The sequence below is a fragment of the Pristiophorus japonicus genome, chromosome 5 (assembly GCF_044704955.1).
Source record: "Pristiophorus japonicus isolate sPriJap1 chromosome 5, sPriJap1.hap1, whole genome shotgun sequence".
NCBI classification, from domain to species: Eukaryota; Metazoa; Chordata; class Chondrichthyes; family Pristiophoridae; genus Pristiophorus; species Pristiophorus japonicus.
Window position 1 is genome coordinate 20,667,863 of NC_091981.1, and position 22,778 is coordinate 20,690,640.

The 22,778-nt window shown below is 44.0% G+C and overlaps 1 protein-coding gene across 1 annotated transcript in view; it reads right to left on the minus strand.

Moving 5' to 3' along the window:
* Positions 1-22,778, minus strand: part of cdyl (chromodomain protein, Y-like) — a 277,192-nt gene that overhangs the window by 30,457 nt on the left and 223,957 nt on the right. The window contains exon 3 of the mRNA XM_070880370.1: positions 4,560-4,816. Coding sequence (XP_070736471.1) covers positions 4,560-4,816 — 257 coding nt within the window. The remainder of the gene's footprint in view (positions 1-4,559; positions 4,817-22,778) is intronic.

The window sequence follows — 22,778 nt, forward strand, 5'->3', positions numbered from 1 at the left end:
AACACGCCATGAGAAACTGAGGCAAGGTTGACACTGTAGAATAACACATTCCAGAAGGCTGACATATGATGGGAGATGGAAAGGTTGGGAAACCATTCAGCAGCCAGTCTGATAAGGGTCAACAAATCAATGAAGCTCTGCTGATGAGCTGTAGACCAACCGGTGGTCATAGAAAGTGTTGTAGGAGGGGTGCACACCTCAAAAGCTGTATAACTGTGCATGTAGAGCCTCTGTGCTTTGAAGGTTCATTCCTGAACTCTTCCCCTGCATATGCTTGAATAAAGATCGGTTGAACCAAGGTTTCGTCTGAGTGATTTTGTGGTCACTATACGGGCGGGTGTCGATTCCTTATTTCAGAGAGTCCACCTTGAAGAAGAGAAGTCTTCTTTTTACCCCAACACCAACCTTCAGTTATAGCAAACAAAAGTAGTATCTGTTTTGTGGCTCAGCATCACACTACATAGCTCAGTGTGTAAATGTACAATCAGTGAAACTTCTGATGTCTATTTTACTTGTGGTATCTCTGGACAATCTCACATTGCTGTTACTCAACTCCCAAGCAAGATTCAACTCGAGAGCCAAAAAAGGTCTGATATAGTATTGCATTCCTAATATCTGCTGAGCCGTGTGTGTACTCAGTGGAGAAAATCCAAAATCTCTACCTCCTTAGAATTTACTTTAGAGTCTCATTCTTCCCCACCTCTGATCTCCACTGAGCATTTGTCTATTAATTGTCTATTAATAGGATTGCCTAGGGTCAGATCAGAGGAAGGAGGTTTTATTTTTAAAGACTACCATACGATTATAATTTGAGCTCATTGATGCATCACTACTTGATCTTTGGTAGGGCCACATTATTCTATTTCGTAACAGGAGGGAAAAATCATGATAACTGCAAAATATACACAACACAAAACTGATTCAATGGAAGTCAGTCGGGCTACTAAACATGATCATTTGTTAGAAGGAAGGAAACTTGACAGAGATTTTTAAAGCAGGCCTTGGCACACATTTAAAAACAAAGGTTGGATATAAAATTGTGAAGCTAATCAAAACATTTCTGGCTTTCCTCTTTTGTTCTTGAAATATGTAAACATTTCACAACAATAAGGCATAAAAAGCAAGAGAAAGAAAAAAAAACTACAATAAAATAACAAGACTAAAACATTCAATAATCTAACAAGAGGTGAAACACCCCAAAAAAATCTTCTCATCCCCTGGATAAATGTGACAACTGTACAAGCTCACAACTCTGTGCTGCGGCTTATTCAGCACCCCCCCCCCCACCCCGCCCCCCCACCCCGCCCCCCTCCAACACCTCCCCACCCCCCCACCCCGCCCCCCTCCAACACCTCCCCACCCCCCACCCCGCCCCCCTCCAACACCTCCCCACCCCCCCACCCCAAATACCTCAGCAAGAACTTTACAAAAAAAAAATCATTGAGCCCTGAAGCATTCACAGTGAAGCTTTACCACATCAAAACATTGGTGCAATTAGAATATTCATAACAACATAGTCTGCTTGGCAAAACAGTATGATTCACTTCAGATTGTAAGCAAACACTGCAGGCTTGCTCTGCACCGAAGTCAATATACTGAGAATCAATTCTTGTCCCAATTAACATTCCATAAAGCTCGAGCTGCATGGGAAAGGTTATTCGTTGTTTCTAAATGCTTTAATATTAATTATGCTAAAAATAGAGTGCTTTAGAGTTTTGATTACAAATGTATTTGAAAACAAATCTGGATCATAGGCGGAAATACCACCTCATTTTTCTCTCTCTCTCCCAGGAGAAATCTTTGTGCTGCTACCTTTATAAAGACGCCCATATCTGATGCCACTTTGACCTCAGTTCTGTAAGGCACTCTCCTGTGCAATGTGAAAATGCTTTATTCTCTAGTGAGAACAGACTTATTTCATACTGCAGGATAGAAAGGGGTCACTCAATGTCAGTGAGAGCAGAACTGAGGTGCCATTTATAGGTAGAGATTGAAAAAAATGGAGCAGATGAAGTGAGAGTGATGTGGGGAGGCATGGAAGGCACAAGGGACATGGGGAATTTTACAGCAAAGGAGGCCATTCGGCCCCTTCCAGCTCTCTGAAAGAGCTATGCACTCAGTCTTGCACTTTCCTCGTTTCTTTTTAAAAACTTTTTTTCCCCACAAATATTTATCCACTTCCCTTTACAATACTATTACAATGAATTCTGCTTCACCACCATTTCTGGTAGGACATTCCCTGCCCTCAAATCCTCCACAAAAAAAATATATTCTCCTAATCTATCCCTTTATTCTTTTAGTGATGATCTTTAATTTATCGCCTCTAACTAATGACTCACTAACCACTGGAAATAGTTTTTACTCCGATTTACTTTCTTAAGACCTGTCTTAATTTTGAATACCTCTATTAGTCCTCCTTAACCTTTTTATTTAATCAGACATCTATCTGTGCAATCTACTAACCTGTCTATGCCTTCTGAAGTTGCATTCAGTCCTCTTTAGTCGCGCTCCGTAATTTTGTGATGTATGCAAATTTTAATGTGGTGTCCCCTAAACCCCAAGTCCACGTTATTTACATATATTGAGAAAAGCAATGGTCTCCACACTGACCATTGGGGTTCAGAGTGGAAAATATCCATGAACCAGCACTCAGTTTTCTATCCTTTAACCAACTTCATAAGCTTACATTCCCATTATTATCTGCCTTAATTCTCCTATTAAGCACTATATCAAACACCTTTTTAAAATGGGGATATTGAACATTAACAAAGACAGGCGAGTGAGAAACAAGAATGAAAATGGGAAAAACAAGGAGGCAGGAGGAGACTTATGAAAGAACATGCATGCACATGAAAATAAAATCTGACGGAATGGAACAATTATCCAGTGTAAATTAAAACATTTGTAACATTGAAAACAAGTATTCCAGCCATTTTACTAGAAGCTGAATTGGAATGATCCCACGTACAAGGAGGAATGGAGAGACAAAGAAAGTAGGCTTATATGCTGAACTTTTGTAAAGCCTTTAAAGTATTCTCAAATTACTGAGGTGATAGACAAAAAATAGTAAATTTTAATTTCAGAGGAAATTCAGAAGAACTGCCCAATTTTTTTTTTAATAAAAGGATTGAGAAATGGACAACTGGATACAAATCCATGACATTTCTCAGTGATAGTGACAGTAAAAGCAAAATGTATTTATAAAATAGAATCTTCAGAATGACATGGAATTTATTGCGTTTAATTTTATAAACAGAACATGTTCAGCTGAGACAGAGAAAATAAACAGAACTGAACCAGTAAATCACAACATTGTCCAGTGCACCAACTGTAAAGTGGGCTAAGATTTCAAATAACTATCCAAGGACGATACAACAACCTGCATTTATATAGCACTTACAATGTAAAATAACATCCCAAGCCACTTCACAGAAGAATAATCGGATAAAAATGGATGCTGAGCCGAAGAAGGCATTATTAAGAGGGGTGAATAAAAGCTTGACCAAAGAGATGGGTTTTAAGGAGAGTCTTAGCAGTGGAGATGGAGGGGTTTAGAGAGGCAATTTTAGAATGCAGTGCCAACAATGCTGAGACGAAAGGGGCGGGGGGAATGGCACGAGAAGCCAGAATCGGAGATTTCGAGTGAAGGAGGTGACAGAGAGAAGGTGATCAAAGGCCATTAAGGGATTTAAATACAAGATAGAGAGAGAGATACAATATAAATGACACAACTGCGCCAAATGTCTGCATGTGTATATAAATATCGGTTACATTTAGGGGGGGAGGGAAGGAGAAGAAAGCATATAGTAAAACCTTATAGAAACGTTTCTTCCTTTTTATAGGAACATTTAATTTGAGGAAATTCAGAGGAATAAATACAAAATTGAATTATGATTACAGTGGCTTTGGTTCTTTAATAATTTGCAATACTTTAGCCAGATGCTCAAAAGTCCAACACACACACACGGACATTATTCAAAGCCAAGTATCAGATGGCCAGGGGATATTTATACTTGGTGTGTTTAAATTCCATTTGATTGTTTCTGTACGACAAATGACAAGATGTACAAACTGCATAGTTATGTCAATTCAACATTTAGTGCAACAATTAAGCACAAGGATTTCCGAGGAGGAACTGAGCTGCTAAACATTCAGGCACACAAATGTTTTTAATTAACATTGCAGTACCACAGTTTGGCCTTCAGGTGGTGCACAAAACCAAATAACGAAACAGATATCACTCGGCCTTCAGGCTCGTGTGCCCCATGGCATCTTTCTTGTCACTCATGTATATTTCCTTAAAAGGAATCCAAAACGACACATTTCTGGTATATTTTAAGTTGCATAAGGAAAAGACTCGGCATCAGAAACTTACAACTAGAAATGCAGATGCAACTTGTTTCTTTCAACTTGTAATTCATTTCAAAGAAATGACGTTTGATTAAGTACACTAATCTCACCGAGCTAGAAAATACTGAAATGAGCAAGCACCAGCATTTGAAGAATGGCTTTGCTGTTCTTCAGACAAAGTTAACATAAAGAAAACACAGGTTACTCACCTCTGGATTTAAGGAATTATTTTCCGATGACTTGGTGGAGAGTAAAATGTGTGTAAACCCGTCTTGTTTCCTGACAACAATATCCCTGTATCGGTAGGCACTTTCTGTTTGTCTCACACTGAACCGTAGTCTCTTATCAAAAGGTTGGTCCCGTCTGTCATCTATAAATTTTCTCTTGTTTCCTGTGACTCCTGTTACTGAACTTTGAATATTGGTGGTACCATTAGCTCCCAAAGCATCCAAGAAAGAAGGAGTACCTGCAGCAGCAAAACAAACATATTCCATGAAAAGGAGTGAGTAGGTTTACCTGTGGGTATTTGATCAGAACACTGATTTAAGATCAGTGACTGGCTGCCTTAAAAAGGACCACAGTAGCAATACTAGCAAGCTCCTGTAATAATCCCAAAATTACAACGATTTATTGAAAACTTTAATTATATCAGTGAACATGGCATACCCTTCTCTTGTTGGTCATTACATTTGTACACTTTCAGCTACTTAGGACAAATCAGATTCAAAGTTCGAATATGATCCGAATACCTTTTCCCAAATATGAAGTTTTAGTATTCCAAGTTGGGCCGGATTTTCGGCAGGTTTGCGACCGGGATTTCGCTGTGATTTGACCCTCCGCGGCGAAAACCCGGTCGCAAAGCCCGGGCGGGATCCTCAGGTACCCGTTTGCGGTGGCGCTTCCAAGTACCGCCGGGGAGAGGCGCGCCGACGTGTAATGATGCGGATTGCGTCGGACTTTCGGCTCTCTCCCAACCCGCACGCTGCGCCCAGAATAGCGACAGGTCAAACCTGTCGGTGCAGCCCTGCCAGCAGCAGGAAGTATGAAAACATGCAAAAGTTAAAGTTTAATTTTTTAAAACTTTTTTGCAGTGATGAGATCGTTAGGTACCTTGTAAATGTTTCTGGAATTTTTTTTCATTCGCCCCCCCCTTCAAAGGCCTCTCTCGCAGCGCTCCCGGCCCCGGACTAAAGTTGCCGAAACTCGCGTTTTGCACCGTGAATGTTTGTGCAACGCCTCCCTTATCGATCGGAAAGGTCGAAAGTTCGGCCTAAAAATGGTAGCGCAGCGAAAACGATAAGTTTCACATATCGCTACCGCTTTCGCCGAGAAACCACAAAAGCTGAAAATCCGGCCCTAATTAGTTGTATTTTTCTTCCATTGTACTGTTTTAAATTTTAACTCCATTATTAACTTGTGTTTGAAGAAATAATGCATTCCCAGAATCACGAAAATGCACCATAAGCATTACATCATGCTGACTCATAAAAGTACACAAATCCAAACAGCTACAAGCCTGCACATGTATCAAGTCAAATCATGTGGATTTGGGCTATAGAAATCTAATGGCCAGCACCTATGAGAGGCAGCAGTTATCCTGCACAAGGCTCACTCAACACTGAATAAAATAATAATGATCTTCCAGGAACAGACCAGGTGGGATGATCATATCTGTTCCTTTGGAAATTCTTGTGTATCTTTCTGAAAGGAAGTTCTCTACCACATAATTCGTAGGCCTGGTTCTATCTTGGAGAGGTGGCCATTGTTTTCAGTCCCCGCCACAAACTCAGTTACATAAGAACGTAAGAACGTACGAAATAGGAACAGGAGTAGGCCTGCTCCGCCATTCAATATCATGGCTGATTCGATCATGGACTCAGCTCCACTTTCCCGCCCGCTCCCCATAACCCCTTAACGTTTAAGAAACTGTCTATTTCTGTCTTAAATTTATTCAATGACCCAGCTTCCACAGCTCACTGAGGCAGCGAATTCCACAAATTTACAACCCTCAGAAGAAATTTCTCCTTATCTCACTTTTAAATGAGTGGCCCCTTATTCTAAGATCATGCCCTCTAGTGCTAGTCTCCCCAATCAGTGGAAACATCCTCTCTGCATCCACCTTGTCAAGCCCCCTCATAATCTTATACATTTCGATAAGATCACCTTTCATTCTTCTGAATTCCAATATGTAGAGGCCCAACCTACTCAACCTTTCCTCATAAGTCAACCCCCTCATCCCCAGAATCAACCTAGTGAACCTTCTCTGAACTGCCTCCAAAGCAAGTATATCCTTTCATAAATATGGAAACCAAAACTGCACGCATTATTCCAAGTGTGGCCTCACCAACACCCGATATAGCTGCAGCAAGACAAACAAGAAATAAGGGATGTGTGCAATAAAGATACAGCAGTAATCATGGGCGACTTTAACCTACATATTGATTGGGCTAATCTAACTGGTAGCAATGTGGTGGAGGAGGATTTCCTGGAGTGTATTAGGGATGGTTTTCTCGACCAATATGTCGAGGAACTAACTAGGGCTGGCCATCCTAGACTGGGTGATGTGTAATGAGAAAGGACTAATTAGCAATCTTGTTGTGCGAGGCCCCTTGGGGAAGAGTGACCATAATATGGTAGAATTCCTTGTTAAGATGGAGAGTGACAAAGTTAATTCGGAAACTAGGGTCCTGAACTTAAGGAAAGGTAACTTTGATGGTATGAGGCGTGAATTGGCTAGATTAGACTGGCAAATGATACTTAAAGGGTTGACGGTGAATAGGCAATGGCAAACCTTTAAAGATCATATGGATGAACTTCAACAATTTGTACATCCCTGTCTGGAGTAAAAATAAAACAGGGAAGGTGGCTCAACTGTGGCTAACAAGGGAAATTAAGGATAGTGTTAAATTCAAGGAAGAGGCATACAAATTAGCCAGAAAAAGCAGCAAACCGGAAGACTGGGAGAAATTTAGAATTCAGCAGAGGAGGACAAAGGGTTTAATTAAGAAGGGGAAAATAGTGTACGAGAGGAAGCTTGCCGGAAACGTAAAAACTGACTGCACAAGCTTGTATAGATATGTGAAGAGAAAAAGATTAGTGAAGACAGACATAGGTCCCTTGCAGTCGGATTCGGGTGAATTTATAATGGGGAACAAAGAAATGGCAGACCAATTGAACAAGTACTTCGGTTCTGTATTCACAAAGGAAGACACAAATAACCTTCCGGATGTACTAAGGGACCAGTGAGAAGGAGGAACTGAAGGATATCCTGATTTGTCGGGAAATTGTGTTTGGGGAAATTGATGAGATTGAAGGCTGATAAATCCCCAGGGCCCGATAGTCTACATCCCAGAGTACTTAAGGAAGTGGCCCTAAAAATAGTGGATGCATTGGTGATCATTTTCCAGCAGTCTATCGACTCAGGATCAGTTCCTATGGATTGGAGGGTTGCTAATGTAATACCACTTTTTAAAAAAGGAGGGAGAGAGAAAACGGGTAATTATAAACCGGTTAGCCTGACATCAGTAGTGGGGGAAAATGTTGGAATCAATCATTAAGGATGAAATAGCAGCACATTTGGAAAGCAGTGATAGGATCGGTCCAAGTCAGCAAGGATTTATGAAAGGGAAATCATGTTTGACAAATCTTCTGGAATTTTTTGAGGATGTAACTAGTAGAGTGGACAAGGGAGAACCGGTGGATGTGGTGTACTTGGACTTAAAAGGTTTTTGACAAGGTCCCACACAAGAGATTGGTGTGCAAAATCAAAGCACATGATATTGGGGTAATGTACCGACATGGATAGAGAACTGGTTGGCAGACAGGAAGCAGAGAGTCGGGGTAAACGGGTCCTTTTCAGAATGGCAGGCAGTGACTAGTGGAGTGGCGCAGGGCTCAGTGCTGAGACCCCAGCTCTTTACAATATATATTAATGATTTAGATGATGGAATTGAGTGTAATATCTCCAAGTTTGCTGATGACACTAAACTGGATGGCGGTGTGAGCTGTGAGGAGGACGCAAAGAGGCTGCAGGGTGACTTGGACAGGTTAGGCGAGTGGGCAAATACATGGCAGAGGCAGTATAATGTGGATAAATGTGAGGTTATCCACTTTGGGGGCAAAAACAAGGCGGCAGATTATCTGAATGGCGGGGGATTAGGAAATAGGGAGGTGCAACGAGACCTGGGTGTCATGGTTCATCAGTCATTGAAAGTGGGCATGCAGGTACAGCAGGTGGTGAAGAAGGCAAATGGTATGTTGGCCTTCATAGCTAGGGGATTTAAATACAGGAGTAGGGAGGTCTTACTGCAGTTGTACAGGGCCTGAGTGAGGCCTCACCTGGAATATTGTGTTCAGTTTTGGTCTCCTAATCTGAGGAAGGACATTCTTGCTATTGAGGGAGTGCAGTGAAGGTTCACCAGACTGATTCCAGGGCTGGCTGGACTGTCATATGAGGAGAGATTGGATCAACTGTGCCTTTATTCACTGGCGTTGAGAAGAATGAGAGGGGATCTCACAGAAACGTACAAGTTTCTGACGGAACTGGGCAGGTTAGATGCGGGAAGAATGTTCCCGATGTTGGGGAAGTCCAGAACCAGGGGGCATAGTCTAAGGATAAGGGGTAGGCCATTCAGGACTGAGATGAGAAGAAACTTCTTCACTCAGAGAGTTGTTAACCTATGGAATCCCCTGCCGCAGAGAGCTGTTGATGCCAGTTCATTGGATATATTCAAGAGGGAGTTAGATATGGCCCTTATGGCCAAGGGGATCAAGGGGTATGGAGAGAAAGCAGGAAAGGGGTACTGAGGGAATGATCAGCCATGATCTTATTGAATGGCGGTGCAGGCTCGAAGGGCCGAATGGCCTACTCCTGCATCTATTTTCTATGTTTCTATGTTACCCGCTTTTCCATCCCCTTACCCGTTACTCCATCCCCTTTGCAATAAAGGCCAAGGTACCATTGGCCTTCTTGATCACTTGCTGTACCTGCATACTATCCTTGTGTTTCATGCACAAGTACTCCCAGGTCCCACTGTACTGCGGCACTTTGCAATCTTTCTGCATTTAAATAATAACTTGCTCTTTGATTTTTTTCTGCCAAAGTGCATGACCTCACACTTTCCAACATTATACTCCATTTGCCAAATTGTTGCCCACTCACTTAGCATGTCTATGTCCTTTTGCAGACTGTTTGTGTCTTCTTCACACATTGCTTTTCTTCCCATCTTTGTATCGTCAGCAAACTCGGCTACATTATACTCAGTCCTTTCTTCCAAGTCGTTAATATAGTTACCTAGCCACTGACTCCATCCCTCCCTTTAACTTCGGTCTGAGGCTGAACCACACTGCTCGCAACTGTGGTGTCATACTTGACCCTGAAATGAGCTTTTAACCACATATCTGCAGCATAACCAAGACCGCCTATCTCCATCTCCATAACATCACCCGTCTCTGCCCTTGCCTCAGCTCATCTGCTGCTGAAGCCCTCATCCATACCTTTGTTACCTCTAGACTTGTCCATTCCAATGCGCTCCTGGGCTGACCTCACACATTCTACCCAACATAAACTAGAAAGTGATGCAAAACTCAGCTTCCCATGTCCTAACTCGAACCAAGTCCCGCTCACCCATCACCCCTGTGCCCGTTGACCGACATTGGCTTTCGGTTAAACAGCGCCGTAGCCCACACAGAGGTGTCTGCGCTCCTCGAATTCTGCCCTCCTGAGCATCCCTGATTATAATCACTCAACCATTGGTGGCCGTGCCTGCTGATAACTAGGCCCCAAGCTCTTGAACTCCCTGCCTAAACCTCTACGCCTCTCTGTTTCCTACTTCATGACGCTCCTTAAAACATACCTCTTTGACCAAGCTTTTAGTCACCTGCAATAATTTCTATTTATGCGGCTCAGTGACAAATTTTTATCACATAATACTCCTGTGAATCGCCTTGGGACGTTTCACTACGTTAAAGGGGCTATATAAATACAAGCTGTTGTTGTAAATAAATAGTTTACAGCTTCTCTTCTACTGAAAATTATCTTCGAAGGACTTGGTTTATTCTTTCTGCATGTTAAAAGGCAAGATGTCTTGTCGCGCTCAAAGGTACCTCTTTCACAGAGAGGGTTGCATCCCTTCATTTCATCAAAACACAAACAGGAATATCAAGGGAGATATTGCACTCCAACATACTGGTGAAGGCAGACATTTCAGTGCTGACTGAGTGTCAGAAATACCCCCAGTGCATTAGGCTTGGTATTTTCCATTTGGAATCAGGAATCTTGAACTGTGGGAATGTGAGACTCCCATTAAAGGTTTGAAATGTATGTAGACTCCCCTACATCTTCTGATATTTCCACCCAAAATTCAACATCGACACTACAAGGCTGTATAAAGCGAGTGCACTTGCAACCTGACTTCTCGGGGCTTCATAACTTGGGTTCCTAAAGGTGACAATGAAGTTTTAAAATCTTTTTTTTTTTTAAAAAGCCTAGTGGATTTGGTTTTGCTGCCTTTTTTTAAGGTGCATTTATTTAAAGCTTTTCTCCATCCCCGACCCCACTCTCACCACCTGCCATTCCAAGGGTGTTACCGACTGAATGGAAACAGCTCGCACTGGATGGGATTGGTATTCCTCTTGCCCTTGGAGAGCCTGACGACGAGGAGGAGCTGCTGAGTAATGATTACGAAGAGGTCTGCCTGCACCTGACCTCTTGTTACTCAAATATACGTGTCCATAAATCTCGGCAGAGAAACCTGGGCACATCTTTCTGCAGGCTGAGGTGGGACCCTCAATGTACCATCTTGTTTTACAAGCAGAAAAGTAGTCTCAAGATACTGGAAGTGGAAGAAGCTTACGCAGAGACATATGCACAACCTGCATAGTAAGCTTAGTGCATCATGCAGTTAGGCTGTTCTACAATAACTTGTGTCACATGCCCTTACAAGTAATGAGTGATGAGGCATTGTTCACTGTATCTAAAAGACGGGTCCTCCTGAGGTATGGATATGCACGAAATGGAAAGAAAGAGCTGTTAAGTTTGTGGGAGAGCTTGGCGTGGCCAGATGTTCTAAATCCCCCATTAGGCTTGCTCCTTGCACAAACAGCGATGAATATTCAAATACACTAACCATCGAAAATTAGGTCAGTCACTTCACTGTGCTGTTGGCCAGCTTTGCCCCAACAACTTGACAAGAAAGTCTACATCGCGTCAGTAGCAGAAAACCTCCCTTAGTAATCTCCTGCATGTGTGTCAGTCAATGAACACAGAAGAAAGTCTGATGAAAAACTTATTGATGGCTCTTCTAAAAACAAATTGCACTTGCATGGTATCCTCACATAGAAACAACGGTCCAAGGCACCTCACAACGTGCGACAGGGATAGTAAGGATAGGGACTAAGGGAAAGTATGAGGGGAAGTGACCAAAAGTGTGGTTGAATAGAAGCCTTCTCAAAATCTTCCGAAAGGTGGGTCGAGATGTAGCAAGACAGAGTTTAGGAAGAGTTCCAGAGTGCAGAGTAGGGAAGGCTGTACTGAGAGTAGTGAAGCGAAGGGAGGGGCTGCACAGTAGGCTAGAGTCAGAAGCTGGGGTGTAGAGTCGGAGGTGCTTGCAAAGGTAGGGTGGGGCAAGACCACAGAGAGATTTAAGGCTTGCTCCTTTAGATTAGAGGATTTTAAAATTAGTCTACTGGAAACAGGAAGTCAGGGATGATTGATAAATTGGAATGGACAATATGCAGGCAGTAAGGAGAGCACTGGAGAAGTCAAGCCTGACAAAAGCATGGATGGATAAATCAGCAGTGGTGGGGTTGAGGTAGGATCAGAGGTGACAATAATATGGAAGTGGAAAGAGATAGTTTAGGCAAAGGAATGGATATAAGTTTTAAAACTGAGCTCAGGGTCAGACAGGATACAAAAGGTTGTGCACGTTCAGCCTGAATGCACGGAAGTCAGGTAGAATTTGGCACTTGGTTACAAATCTCGGTAGGATGGTTTTGCCAATGTTAAGCTCAAGAAAGTTTTAGTTTAACAAGATGCCGAAAAAAAACATTGGTTATGACAGCAACTGTTGCACTTGATGTTGGTGATTGAAGTGTAAAGCTGGGTATTAAAATATGCAAGGAAGCTGATCCCTGGGAGTCAACTGTGTCACTCTCACCTCTGAGTTAGAAGGTTGTGGGTTCAAGTCCCACTCCAGGAACTTGAGCACATAAATAAATCTAGGCTGAGGGAGTGCAGCACTGTCGGAGGTGCCGTCTTTCAGATGAGACATGAAAGCGAGGCCCCGTCTGCCCTCTCTGGTGGGCGTAAAAGATCCCATGGCACTATTTCGAAGAGCAGGGTAGTTAGCATGGATAGAGGATTGGCCAACTAACAGAAAACAGAGTCGGGATAAATGGTTCATTTTCAGGTTGGCAATCAGTAACTAGTGGGGTGCTGCAGGGATCAGTGCTGGGACCCCAACTATTTACAATCTATATTAATGACTTGGATGAAGGGTAGAACATAACGTAGCCAAGTTTGCTGATGATACAAAGATGGGAGGAAAAGCAGTGTGTGAAGAGGACACAAAAAACATGCAAAAGGACATAAGTGACTGGGCAAAAATTTGGCAGATGGAGTATAATGTTAGAAAGTGTGAGGTTATGCCAAAAAAAAAGATCAAAGAGCAAGTTATTATTTACATAGAGAAAAATTGCAAAGTGCTGCAGTACAGCGGGGTCCTGATGCATGAAATACAAAAGGTTAGTATGCAGGTTCAGGAAGGCTAATGGAATCTTGGCCTTTATTGCAAAGGGAATGGAGTATAAAACCGGGGAAGTCTTGCTACAGTTATACAAGGTATCGGTGAGGCCACACCTGGAATACTGCGTACAGTTTTGGTTTCCATATTTAAGAAAGTATATTCTTGCTTTGGAGGCAGTTCAGAGAAGGTTCACTAGGTTAATTCCGGAGATGAGAGGGTTGGCTTATGAGGAAAGGTTGAGTAGATTGGGCCTCTACTCATTGAAATTCAGAAGAATGAGAGGTGATCTTATTGAAGCATTTAAGATTATGAGGGGGCTCGACAGGGTGGATGCAGAGAGCTGTGGAAGCTGGGTCATTGAATACATTTAAGACAGAGATAGATAGTTTCTTAACCGATAAGGGAATAAGGGGTTATGGGGAGCGGGCAGGGAAGTGGAGCTGAGTCCATGATCAGATCAACCCTGATCGTATTAAATGGCAGAGCAGGCTCGAGGGGCCATATAGCCTACTCCTGCTCCTATTTTTTTATGTTCTTACTCCTGGGGCCCTGGCCAATATTTGTCCCTCAATCAAAATATGGAAAAAAACAGATTATCTGGTCATTATCACATTGCTGTTTGTGGGAGCTTGCTGTGCGCAAATTGACTGCCGTGTTTCCCACATTACAACAGTGACTAGACTCCAAAAGTACTTCATTAGCTGTAAAGTGCTTTGAGGCATCCGGTGGTCATGAAAGGCGCTATATAAATGCAAATCTTTCTTTCTTTCATGCTTTACATAATGTCAACACCAACAGTGTGTAGACAGAACATAAGAGGGAACCAAAGCTGGAACTCGGCCACCCTGGAGATCACTGGGAGGGAAAGTCAGTGCAGGTGAAGGGCTGACTACATTGGAACAGGTAGGAGGGAAGCACAAGAGCACAGTACCATGTAGATGATCCATGGAGCAGAGGAGGTGGATTGGAGATCGGAGGTGGAGAAGGTGGATTGAGTGGCCAAGTGTATTGAATGACAAGGAGGGGGATAATGCAATCACACAAAGAAGATTGCTGGCAACTTTAACGACTGCAATCTCAGTGTTGGTGGAAGAACGGAAACAAGACAGGGATCCGAACAGGAAGTGGTAGCTGAAGCGAGCACTGACTAGTTATAGTGATATGCTTAACTCCTTCAATTACATCAAAAAAGTACTATTTCAACGAGAGGTGAATACAAATATCCTCTCCAAGGTGAAACAGGAGTACCGAGGAAAATAAATATTCCTATCATGTATGAAGTCCCACTCTCCCATCATCACCCAGTGGTCTAACACCTCAAATTTTAAATTCTCATACTTGCGTTTAAATCCCTTAATGGTCTCGGCACCACCCCATCTCTGCAACCTTCTCCCCCAAACTCTGTGTCCCTCTAACACTGACCACTTGTATATTCCTTAACTCCACTTTTCACCTCCCAATCTTTCTTGAAAACATTAAAAACAGGAACATTGTTCGCAGTCCTATCTAAACTTAGGTCACATCTCTGTTCTAGCTAGCATATAATATCCCTCCATTGTTACTACTACTTCTAACTGTTATATATGAAGAAAGAGTCAGACTGAACACCAAGTTCAAAGTAAAGTGTGACTGCAGTCTTTTATTGCAGGTCTCCAGAGTGCCTCTCCAACCTGTGAGGCCTCCTTAAATACCTGCGCTCCCAAGGGACTCTAGGATCCCTTGGGACTCCAAGGGATGTACAGAGTATATAAACAAGGTTACAGAGATAACACTAACTCTAAGTTTTTTTTGTTTTGAATGTTTTCACACACACGTTACTCAATCGTGACTCCAATTTTTTGGAACATTGATCCTTATGCTATTTCTTGATATTCTCATTAAAATTTCTGCTATCCTATTTTCTCATTGAAATGTCCTTCTATCCCATGCCCCATCCACTGTGTTTTTATTTTCACTGCCCCAGCCTGAATATTTCCCATCTCCTTTGACAGTATTTTGTCGATGCTAATTTCAGCTAAATCATCATGTGTTACAATTAGGGGTGCCAACTGTGGTCGGAGAGATTCCTGGAGGTTTAGCCACGTGATGTCGGCCTTCAGATGAGATGGGATACTAAATCCTCAAACACAAGAATAGGAGTCCACCATTCAATCAGATCATGGCCGATCAGTACCTCAACTCTATCTGCCTTTTCTCCATCCCCTTATCTAACAAAAATGTAATGAACCCAGTGTTGAAAATTTCAATTGACTCAGCATCCACAGGGGGAGACTTTCAGATTTCCACTCACGTGTGTGTAAAAAAAAAAGCTGCAAAATTTCACTCCTAACTGGCAATAAGAGGGAGGGGGAGGGTCTGTGGAAATAATAGTAAGGAAAAAGAGACAAGAGCAAAGGCCAAAGTACAAAATGTTAGAAAGATAACAGAAATATTCCAGGAACAGAATAGGTTATAGGAAGTAACAACAAACCTGTCAAAAATAAAGCAGGAGTGATAACAAATAAGAACTTTTCATACACCGTCAGGGCATATGGACAGGGTGGGGACAGTTATCCAAATAAGATGCATGAATGCATCTCGCATAAGAAATAAAACAAATGATTTGGGAGCAGAAACTCAACTTAGCGGATATGATGTAGCAGCCATTATAGAGATCCGGCTATAACCTGGGCGTGTTGGGGAGCTAAATAGTCCAGGCTACAGGATTTTAGTAAGGACAGAGAAATTGGGAAAGGTCCAAGAGTAGCAATGTTGATAACAGACACAAGGAGAAGAAAGGAAGGATTTCAGCAAGGGTGATCAGTCAGTGGAAGTACGATGGGTAGAACCAACAGCAAAGGATGCAAAACTCTGGTGGGAGTTGTCAACAGACCTCCTGGCAGTAGTGGTGAAGTGGGGGGAAATTCACAAGTACGGAGTTCAGGGAAAAACATAGCAGAAACAATGTGGTTAGAATGGGAGATATTAATGTTCACATTAACTGTGGGAAGCAGAACTACTCAAATAAAGGCATTGAGTTTCTACAATGTATCTGCAACAGCTTTCTGGAACAATTTGTCTTAGAAACGATAAGGGAACATGCCATACTAGATTTAGTTATGAGCCTAACGAACCAGAATTAGTTAACAATCTGATGGTAAGGGAAAGTGGCCATAATATGACTGAATTTGAAACTTCGTTTGAGAGGGAGAAGGGGGAAGTCATAAACCAAGGTTATAAATTTAAGTAAGCCAAAGTTTAAAGTATGAGAAATAAATTGGCCACAGCCTGGGCTAAATTGTTGATGGGTAAACGTACAAACGGTGGGAAGTATTCAAATAAATACAATACAAAACCATAAATGGCAAACGCGCCACTTGTGCAGTTAAGCAACAGAAGAAACAGTATCAAATTAAATGAAAAGACTGACAAAAAGAAAAGTGGAAACCCAGCAGATGGGGAGAGCTATAAAACAACAAAGGGACACAAAGTAATAAGACGTACAAATAAGTAATGTGGGAACAAAACTTGCAAGGGATATCAAAGCTAACAGTCATAGTTCTATAAATATTTTATGAGAAAGAGAATGGTAAAGGGGAATGTGGGTCCATTAAAGACAGAAGCATGTGAGAACATAATGGGCAATAGAAAAATATCAGACTTGTAAAATGAATACTTGTATCTGTTTTCACAGTAGAGGAAGAGGACAAAATGTCAGTGGTACAAGAGAACCTAAAAATAAGTGAAGGGGAGGAACTTGTTGGATTTAATACAAATAAAAAAGTAATGGAGTAAATAATGAGCCTTAAGACAGATGTGAGTGTCATGTATCTTACATTATTATAAATAACTATCTTAACATGCTATACATGACTGTAATAAGATATGACCTGTAACCACCAGCATAGCTGACCACCAGGGGTGCACTTGCAAGAGACAGGTATATAAGGACAGGTCTCAGGCAAGGCAGCATTCCAGAGCTGTGAAATAAAGGTGCAGGTCCAGAGTGACCTTGACTTCACTACATGCCTCGTGTGAATCTGTACTGAGGGGACAAGACTTTACAGTGGCGATGGGTTACGGGATTACAGAATCCACAGAATGGCGAACAACGGATCAGATGAAAAGTACAAGGCGGGAGACAATTGGGAGGACTTTAAAGAAAGGCTCCAGCAAAGCTTTGTAACCAAAGACTGGTTAGGCGACGATAAGGCAGACAAGAGAAGAGCCCATCTCTTGACCAGCTGTGGCTCGAAAACATACGCTTTAATGAAGGATCTGTTGGCACCCGAGAAACCAGCAAGCAAGTCGTTTGAAGAATTGAGCACACTGGTAAGAGACCACCTGAAGCCAGCGAGCAGCCTACCCATGACCAGACACAGGTTCTACAACTACAGACACTGTGTGGGCCAGAGCATACCTGACTTCGTGGCGGAACTTCGGAGGTTGACTAGTTTATGTGAGTTCTCCGATGAACTGAGGAAAGAAATGCTGAGAGATTTTTTCATTGAAATAATAGGCCACGCAGGCATATTCCGAAATCTCATAGAGACCAAGAACCTGGCCTTAGAGGCAGCAGCACTGGTTGCACAGACATTCTTGGTCGGGGAAGAAGAAACGAGGTTGATTTACAATGCAGGTACGACAACTAATGAAATATTGGAACAAGAAGTTCACAGCACTAAACAAGCTGCTACCCCCACACATAGACAAAACCGGAAGAACAGGTTCTCAACAGCAAGCAGAAGCCATCAAAGGCTACAGGAACGGCCGTTCACACCTCATCAACCCACAATGCGAGCAATCAACTAGAAACTGAGAGAAGCTCAAGAGAGATCAGCCAGATGCAGCTCATTCTTTGGGAACTCTTTGAACAATGGAACAGGTCTGTGCTGGAGGTGTGGGGGTGGGCACTCGGCAAGGGGATGTCGATTTCAGCAGGCTGTTTGCAGAAATTGTGAATATACAGGGCATTTGGCCCGCATGTGCAAAAAAATGGCAGCTCGGCTGGTATACGAATCGGATGGGTCGGAAAGCGGACCAGAAGATGGCGGGGACAGTACCCGGGACACCGGTGAACAGCGGGTCAACACGATCAATGGCCGCTGCTCCTACAACAGGACGCCTCCTATAATGATGAGGGTCCTACTCAACGGGATATCTGTCAACATGGAGCTGGATACGGGAGCGAGTCAATCTCTCATGAGCGCTCAACAATTTGATCAACTGTGGCCGCATAAAAGAGACAGACCAAAACTCACAAGGGTCGACACCACACTAAGGACCTATAACCAAAGAAATCATACCAGTCCTCGGCAGCGCCATGCTCTCTGTCACACACAAAGGGACAGTGAACCGACTTCCCCTGTGGATTGTCCCCGGAGACCTCCCAGCACTGCTGGGGAGAAGCTGGCTGGCAAAACTAAACTGGAAATGGGATGATGTCCATGCCATGTCATTAGAGGAACGGACCTCCTGCTCAACAGTTATAAAGCGATTTGAACATCTCTTTCAGCCAGGTGTGGGCACTTTCAAAGGGGCCAAAGTCAAAATCTACATCACACAGGATGCTAGACCAGTCCATCACAAGGCCAGAGCTGTACCCTATGTGATGAGGGAAAAGATTGAACACAAACTAGACAGGCTTCTGCGGGAAGGCATTATATCACCTGTGGAATTTAGCGACTGGGCAAGTCCCATCGTCCCAGTCATGAAGCCTGATGGATCCGTACGAATCTGTGGGGACTACAAATCTACCATAAACAGAGTCTCCCTACAGGACCAGTACCCGCTGCCCAGAGCGGAGGACTTATTTGCCACATTGGCTGGAGGTAAACTTTTCTCAAAATTAGACCTCACATCTGCGCATAGGACGCAAGAATTGACCGAGGAATCCAAGCTACTCACCACCATCAACACACATCGAGGCCTTTTCATGTACAATCGATGCCCATTCGGCATCAGGTCAGCAGCTGCCATATTCCAGCGCAACATGGAGAGTCTGCTCAAGTCCATCCCGGGGACGGTTGTATTTCAAGACGACATACTTATCACGGGCAGGGACAACGACTCCCATCTCCGTAATTTGGAGGAAGTTCTAAAGTGGTTGGATCGGGTCGGCCTCCGAGTCAAGAAATCCAAGTGCCTGTTTCTCGCACCCGAGGTTGAATTTTTGGGCAGAAGGATTGCCGCTGATGGAATCCGCCCAACAGAGTCCAAAACAGAAGCAATTCGCCGGGCACCCAGGCCCCGGAATGTCTCAGAACTGCGCGCCTTTCTCGGGCTACTCAATTACTTTGGGAACTTTATGCAGAACTTAAGCACGCTGCTGGAGCCTCTTCCATGTGCTACTCAGGAAGGGGTGCGATTGTTTTTGGGGGGACGCCCAGGAACGCGCCTTCAATAAGACACGCAACCTTCTGTGTTCCAACAGTGTTTTGACTTTCTTTGACCCAGGTAAAAAGCTAGTTCTCACATGCGATGCGTCAGCGTATGGGGTCGGGTGCGTTTTGCAACATGTCAATAATGCGGGTAAATTACAACCCATAGCTTATGCCTCCAGATCACTTTTGCAGGCGGAGCACGGGTACGGAATGGTAGAGAAGGAGGCGCTCGCGTGCATGTACGGAGTTAAAAAGATGCACCAATACCTTTTCGGGGCCAAGCTCGCGTTAGAAACCGACCACAAGCCCCTCACGTCCCTCCTATCCGAGAGCAAGGCAATAAACGCCAACGCCTCGGCGCGAATTCAACAGTGAGCACTCATGCTGGCGTCCTACGACTATACCATAAGGCACAGACCAGGCACAGACAACTGTGCCGACGCGCTCAGCAGGCTACCCCTGGCGACCACGGAAGGGTCTGACGAACAGGACTGTGAGATAGTCATGGCAATCAATGCCTTTGAGTCCACAGGTTCGCCCATGACGACTCGCCAAATCAGAGCCTGGACGGCCAGCGACCCCACGTTATCCTTAGTAAAAAGATGTGTCCTAACCGGTGACTGGGCAGAGGCTCGTGATGCCTGCCCCGAGGAATTAAAACCCTTTCACAGGCGCATACATGAGCTATCACAACAAGCAGACTGCCTGATGTGGGGCAGCCGAGTAGTCATGCCTCTGCAAGGCAGAGAGGCATTTGTCCGGGAGCTCCACCGCGAGCACCCGGGGATTGTTCTCATGAAGGCCATAAGCCAGATCCCACATCTGGTGGCCTGGTATTGACGCAGACCTGGAGCTCTGCGTCTGAAGGTGCACCATTTGTGTCCAACTCAGCAATGCCCTCAGGGAGGATCCACTGAGCCCCTGGCCCACCAAACCGTGGTCGCGGGTGCACGTAGACTATGCGGGCCCATTCATCGGCAAAATGTTCCTCGTAGTTGTAGATGCATTTTCAAAGTGGATCGAATGCACCATTTTAAACCCGAGCACAACCTCCACCACTGTGGAGAGCCTCGCAACCATGTTTGCAACGTACGGAATCCCTGACATATTGGTCAGTGAAAATGGTCCGTGCTTCACCAGCACAGAATTCCATGACTTTATAATTGACCGCGGCATAAATCACGTCAAGACGGCACCGTTCAAGCCGGCCTCCAACGGTCAGGCGGAGAGAGCAGTGCAAATCATTAAACAAGGCATGCTTAAAATCCAAGGTCCCACGCTGCAGGGTCGCCTGTCGCGACTGCTGCTGGCATACAGATCTCGCCCGCACTCATTGACTGGGATCCCCCCCCCGTGCAACTGTTGATGAAAAGGACTTTAAAAACAAGGCTCTCATTAATCCTCCCAGACATGCACAAAATCGTTGAGGCAAACGCCGTAAGCTGACTGAGTACCATGACAGAAATTCGAGGGGGAGATGGAATGAGATAGGGGACAAAGTGTTTGAACTAAACTATGGCAGGGGTCCCTGGCTTGCAGGGACAGTAACGGGCAAGGAAGGAAACAGGCTACTGGTAGTACAAATGGACAATGGCAAAACCTGCCGGAGGCATGTAGACCAAGTCAAAAGCAGATTTACCAACAACACTGTGGAACCAGAGGCAGACTACAATGTGGAACTCGCACCACACCTGGTGGACAGACAGAGGGAACAATCTGAGGAATGGGCAATCCCAACAGACAGCCCAGGCGAGTCAACAACAATCACACCAATTGAAACAGACAGCCCAGGCGAGATACCAGGAACCACACCCAAAGAAAAACAGACACCAAGACAAACAACTGAACCACAACTCAGACGCTCCACGCGAGAGCGTAGATCACCTGAGAGACTGAACCTATAAAGACAATAAGACCTTGGGGGAGGGTGATGTCATGTATCTTACATTATTATATATAACTGTATCCTAACATGCAATACATGGCTGTAATAAGATATGACCTGTAACCACCAGCATACCTTACCACCAGGGGTGCACTTGCAAGAGACAGGTATATAAGGGCAGGTCTCAGGCAAGGCAGCATTCCAGAGCTGTGAAATAAAGGTGCAGGTCCAGAGTGACCTTGACTTCACTACATGCCTCGTGTGAATCTGTACTGAGGGGACAGGACTTTGCAGTGAGGAAATTGCTAATGCATTGGCCATAACTTTTAAATGCTTTCTAGATTCAGGAATTGTGCCTTTGGATTGGAAAAATGCAAATGTCATTCCATTATTTAAGAAGGGAGCAAGGGCGAAATCAGGAAACTGCAAACCAGTCAACTTATCAGTTGTGGGGAAGTTATTGGAATCTATCATCAGGGAGAGAGTAAGTAAGTATTTGGCCTAGTGTCAGCTGATCAAAGAGAGACAGCATGTATCTGTGAAGGGTAGGTCATGTCTGACTAATCTAGTTACATTTTTTGAGGTGATCACTTATATGGTAGATTGGTGGTGGGGGTCTATAGATGCTGTGTTCATGGACTCCCAAAGGGCTCTTTGATAAAGTTCCACACGAGATTATTAGAAATAGAAGCTCATGGAATTAGAGATAACCTTGTGACATTGGTTGGGAGGTAAAAGACAGAGTCGGGATAAAGGAAATGTACTCTGATTAGCGGGGTGTGACAAGTGGTGTTCGTGAGGGACCTGTACTGGGGCCTCAGCTTTTCACCATATGTATCAATGGCTTGGATGAAAGAAGAGAGTTGTGTATCAAATTTTTCAGATGACTAAGTTAGGAGGCAAAGTAAGTTGTGTAGATAGGAGCAGGACACAGACAGATGAAGTCCATCAGTCTACTGTCAATCATCAGCAAAGTGATGGAAGGTGTCCTTAACAGTGCTATTAAGTGACACTTACTCAATAACTAGCTCCCGATGTTCAGTTTGGGTTCCGCCAGGACCACTCAGCTCCAGACCTCATTACAGCCTTGATCCAAACATGGACAAAAGAGCTGAATTCCAGGTGAGGTGAGAGTGACTGCCCTTGACATCAAGACAGAATTTGACCGAATGTGGCATCAAGGAGCTCGAGTAAAATTAGAGTCAATGGGAATTAGACTCTCTCCTGTGACAGTTGGAACTGGTGCTCTCCACTCTCCCGTCCTGCGATAGTTGGAACTGATGCTCTCCACTCTCCCGTCCTGCGATAGTTGGAACTGATGCTCTCCACTCTCCTGTCCTGCGACAGTTGGAACTGGTGCTCTCCACTCTCCCGTCCTGCGACAGTTGGAACTGGTGCTCTCCACTCTCCTGTCCTGCGACAGTTGGAACTGGTGCT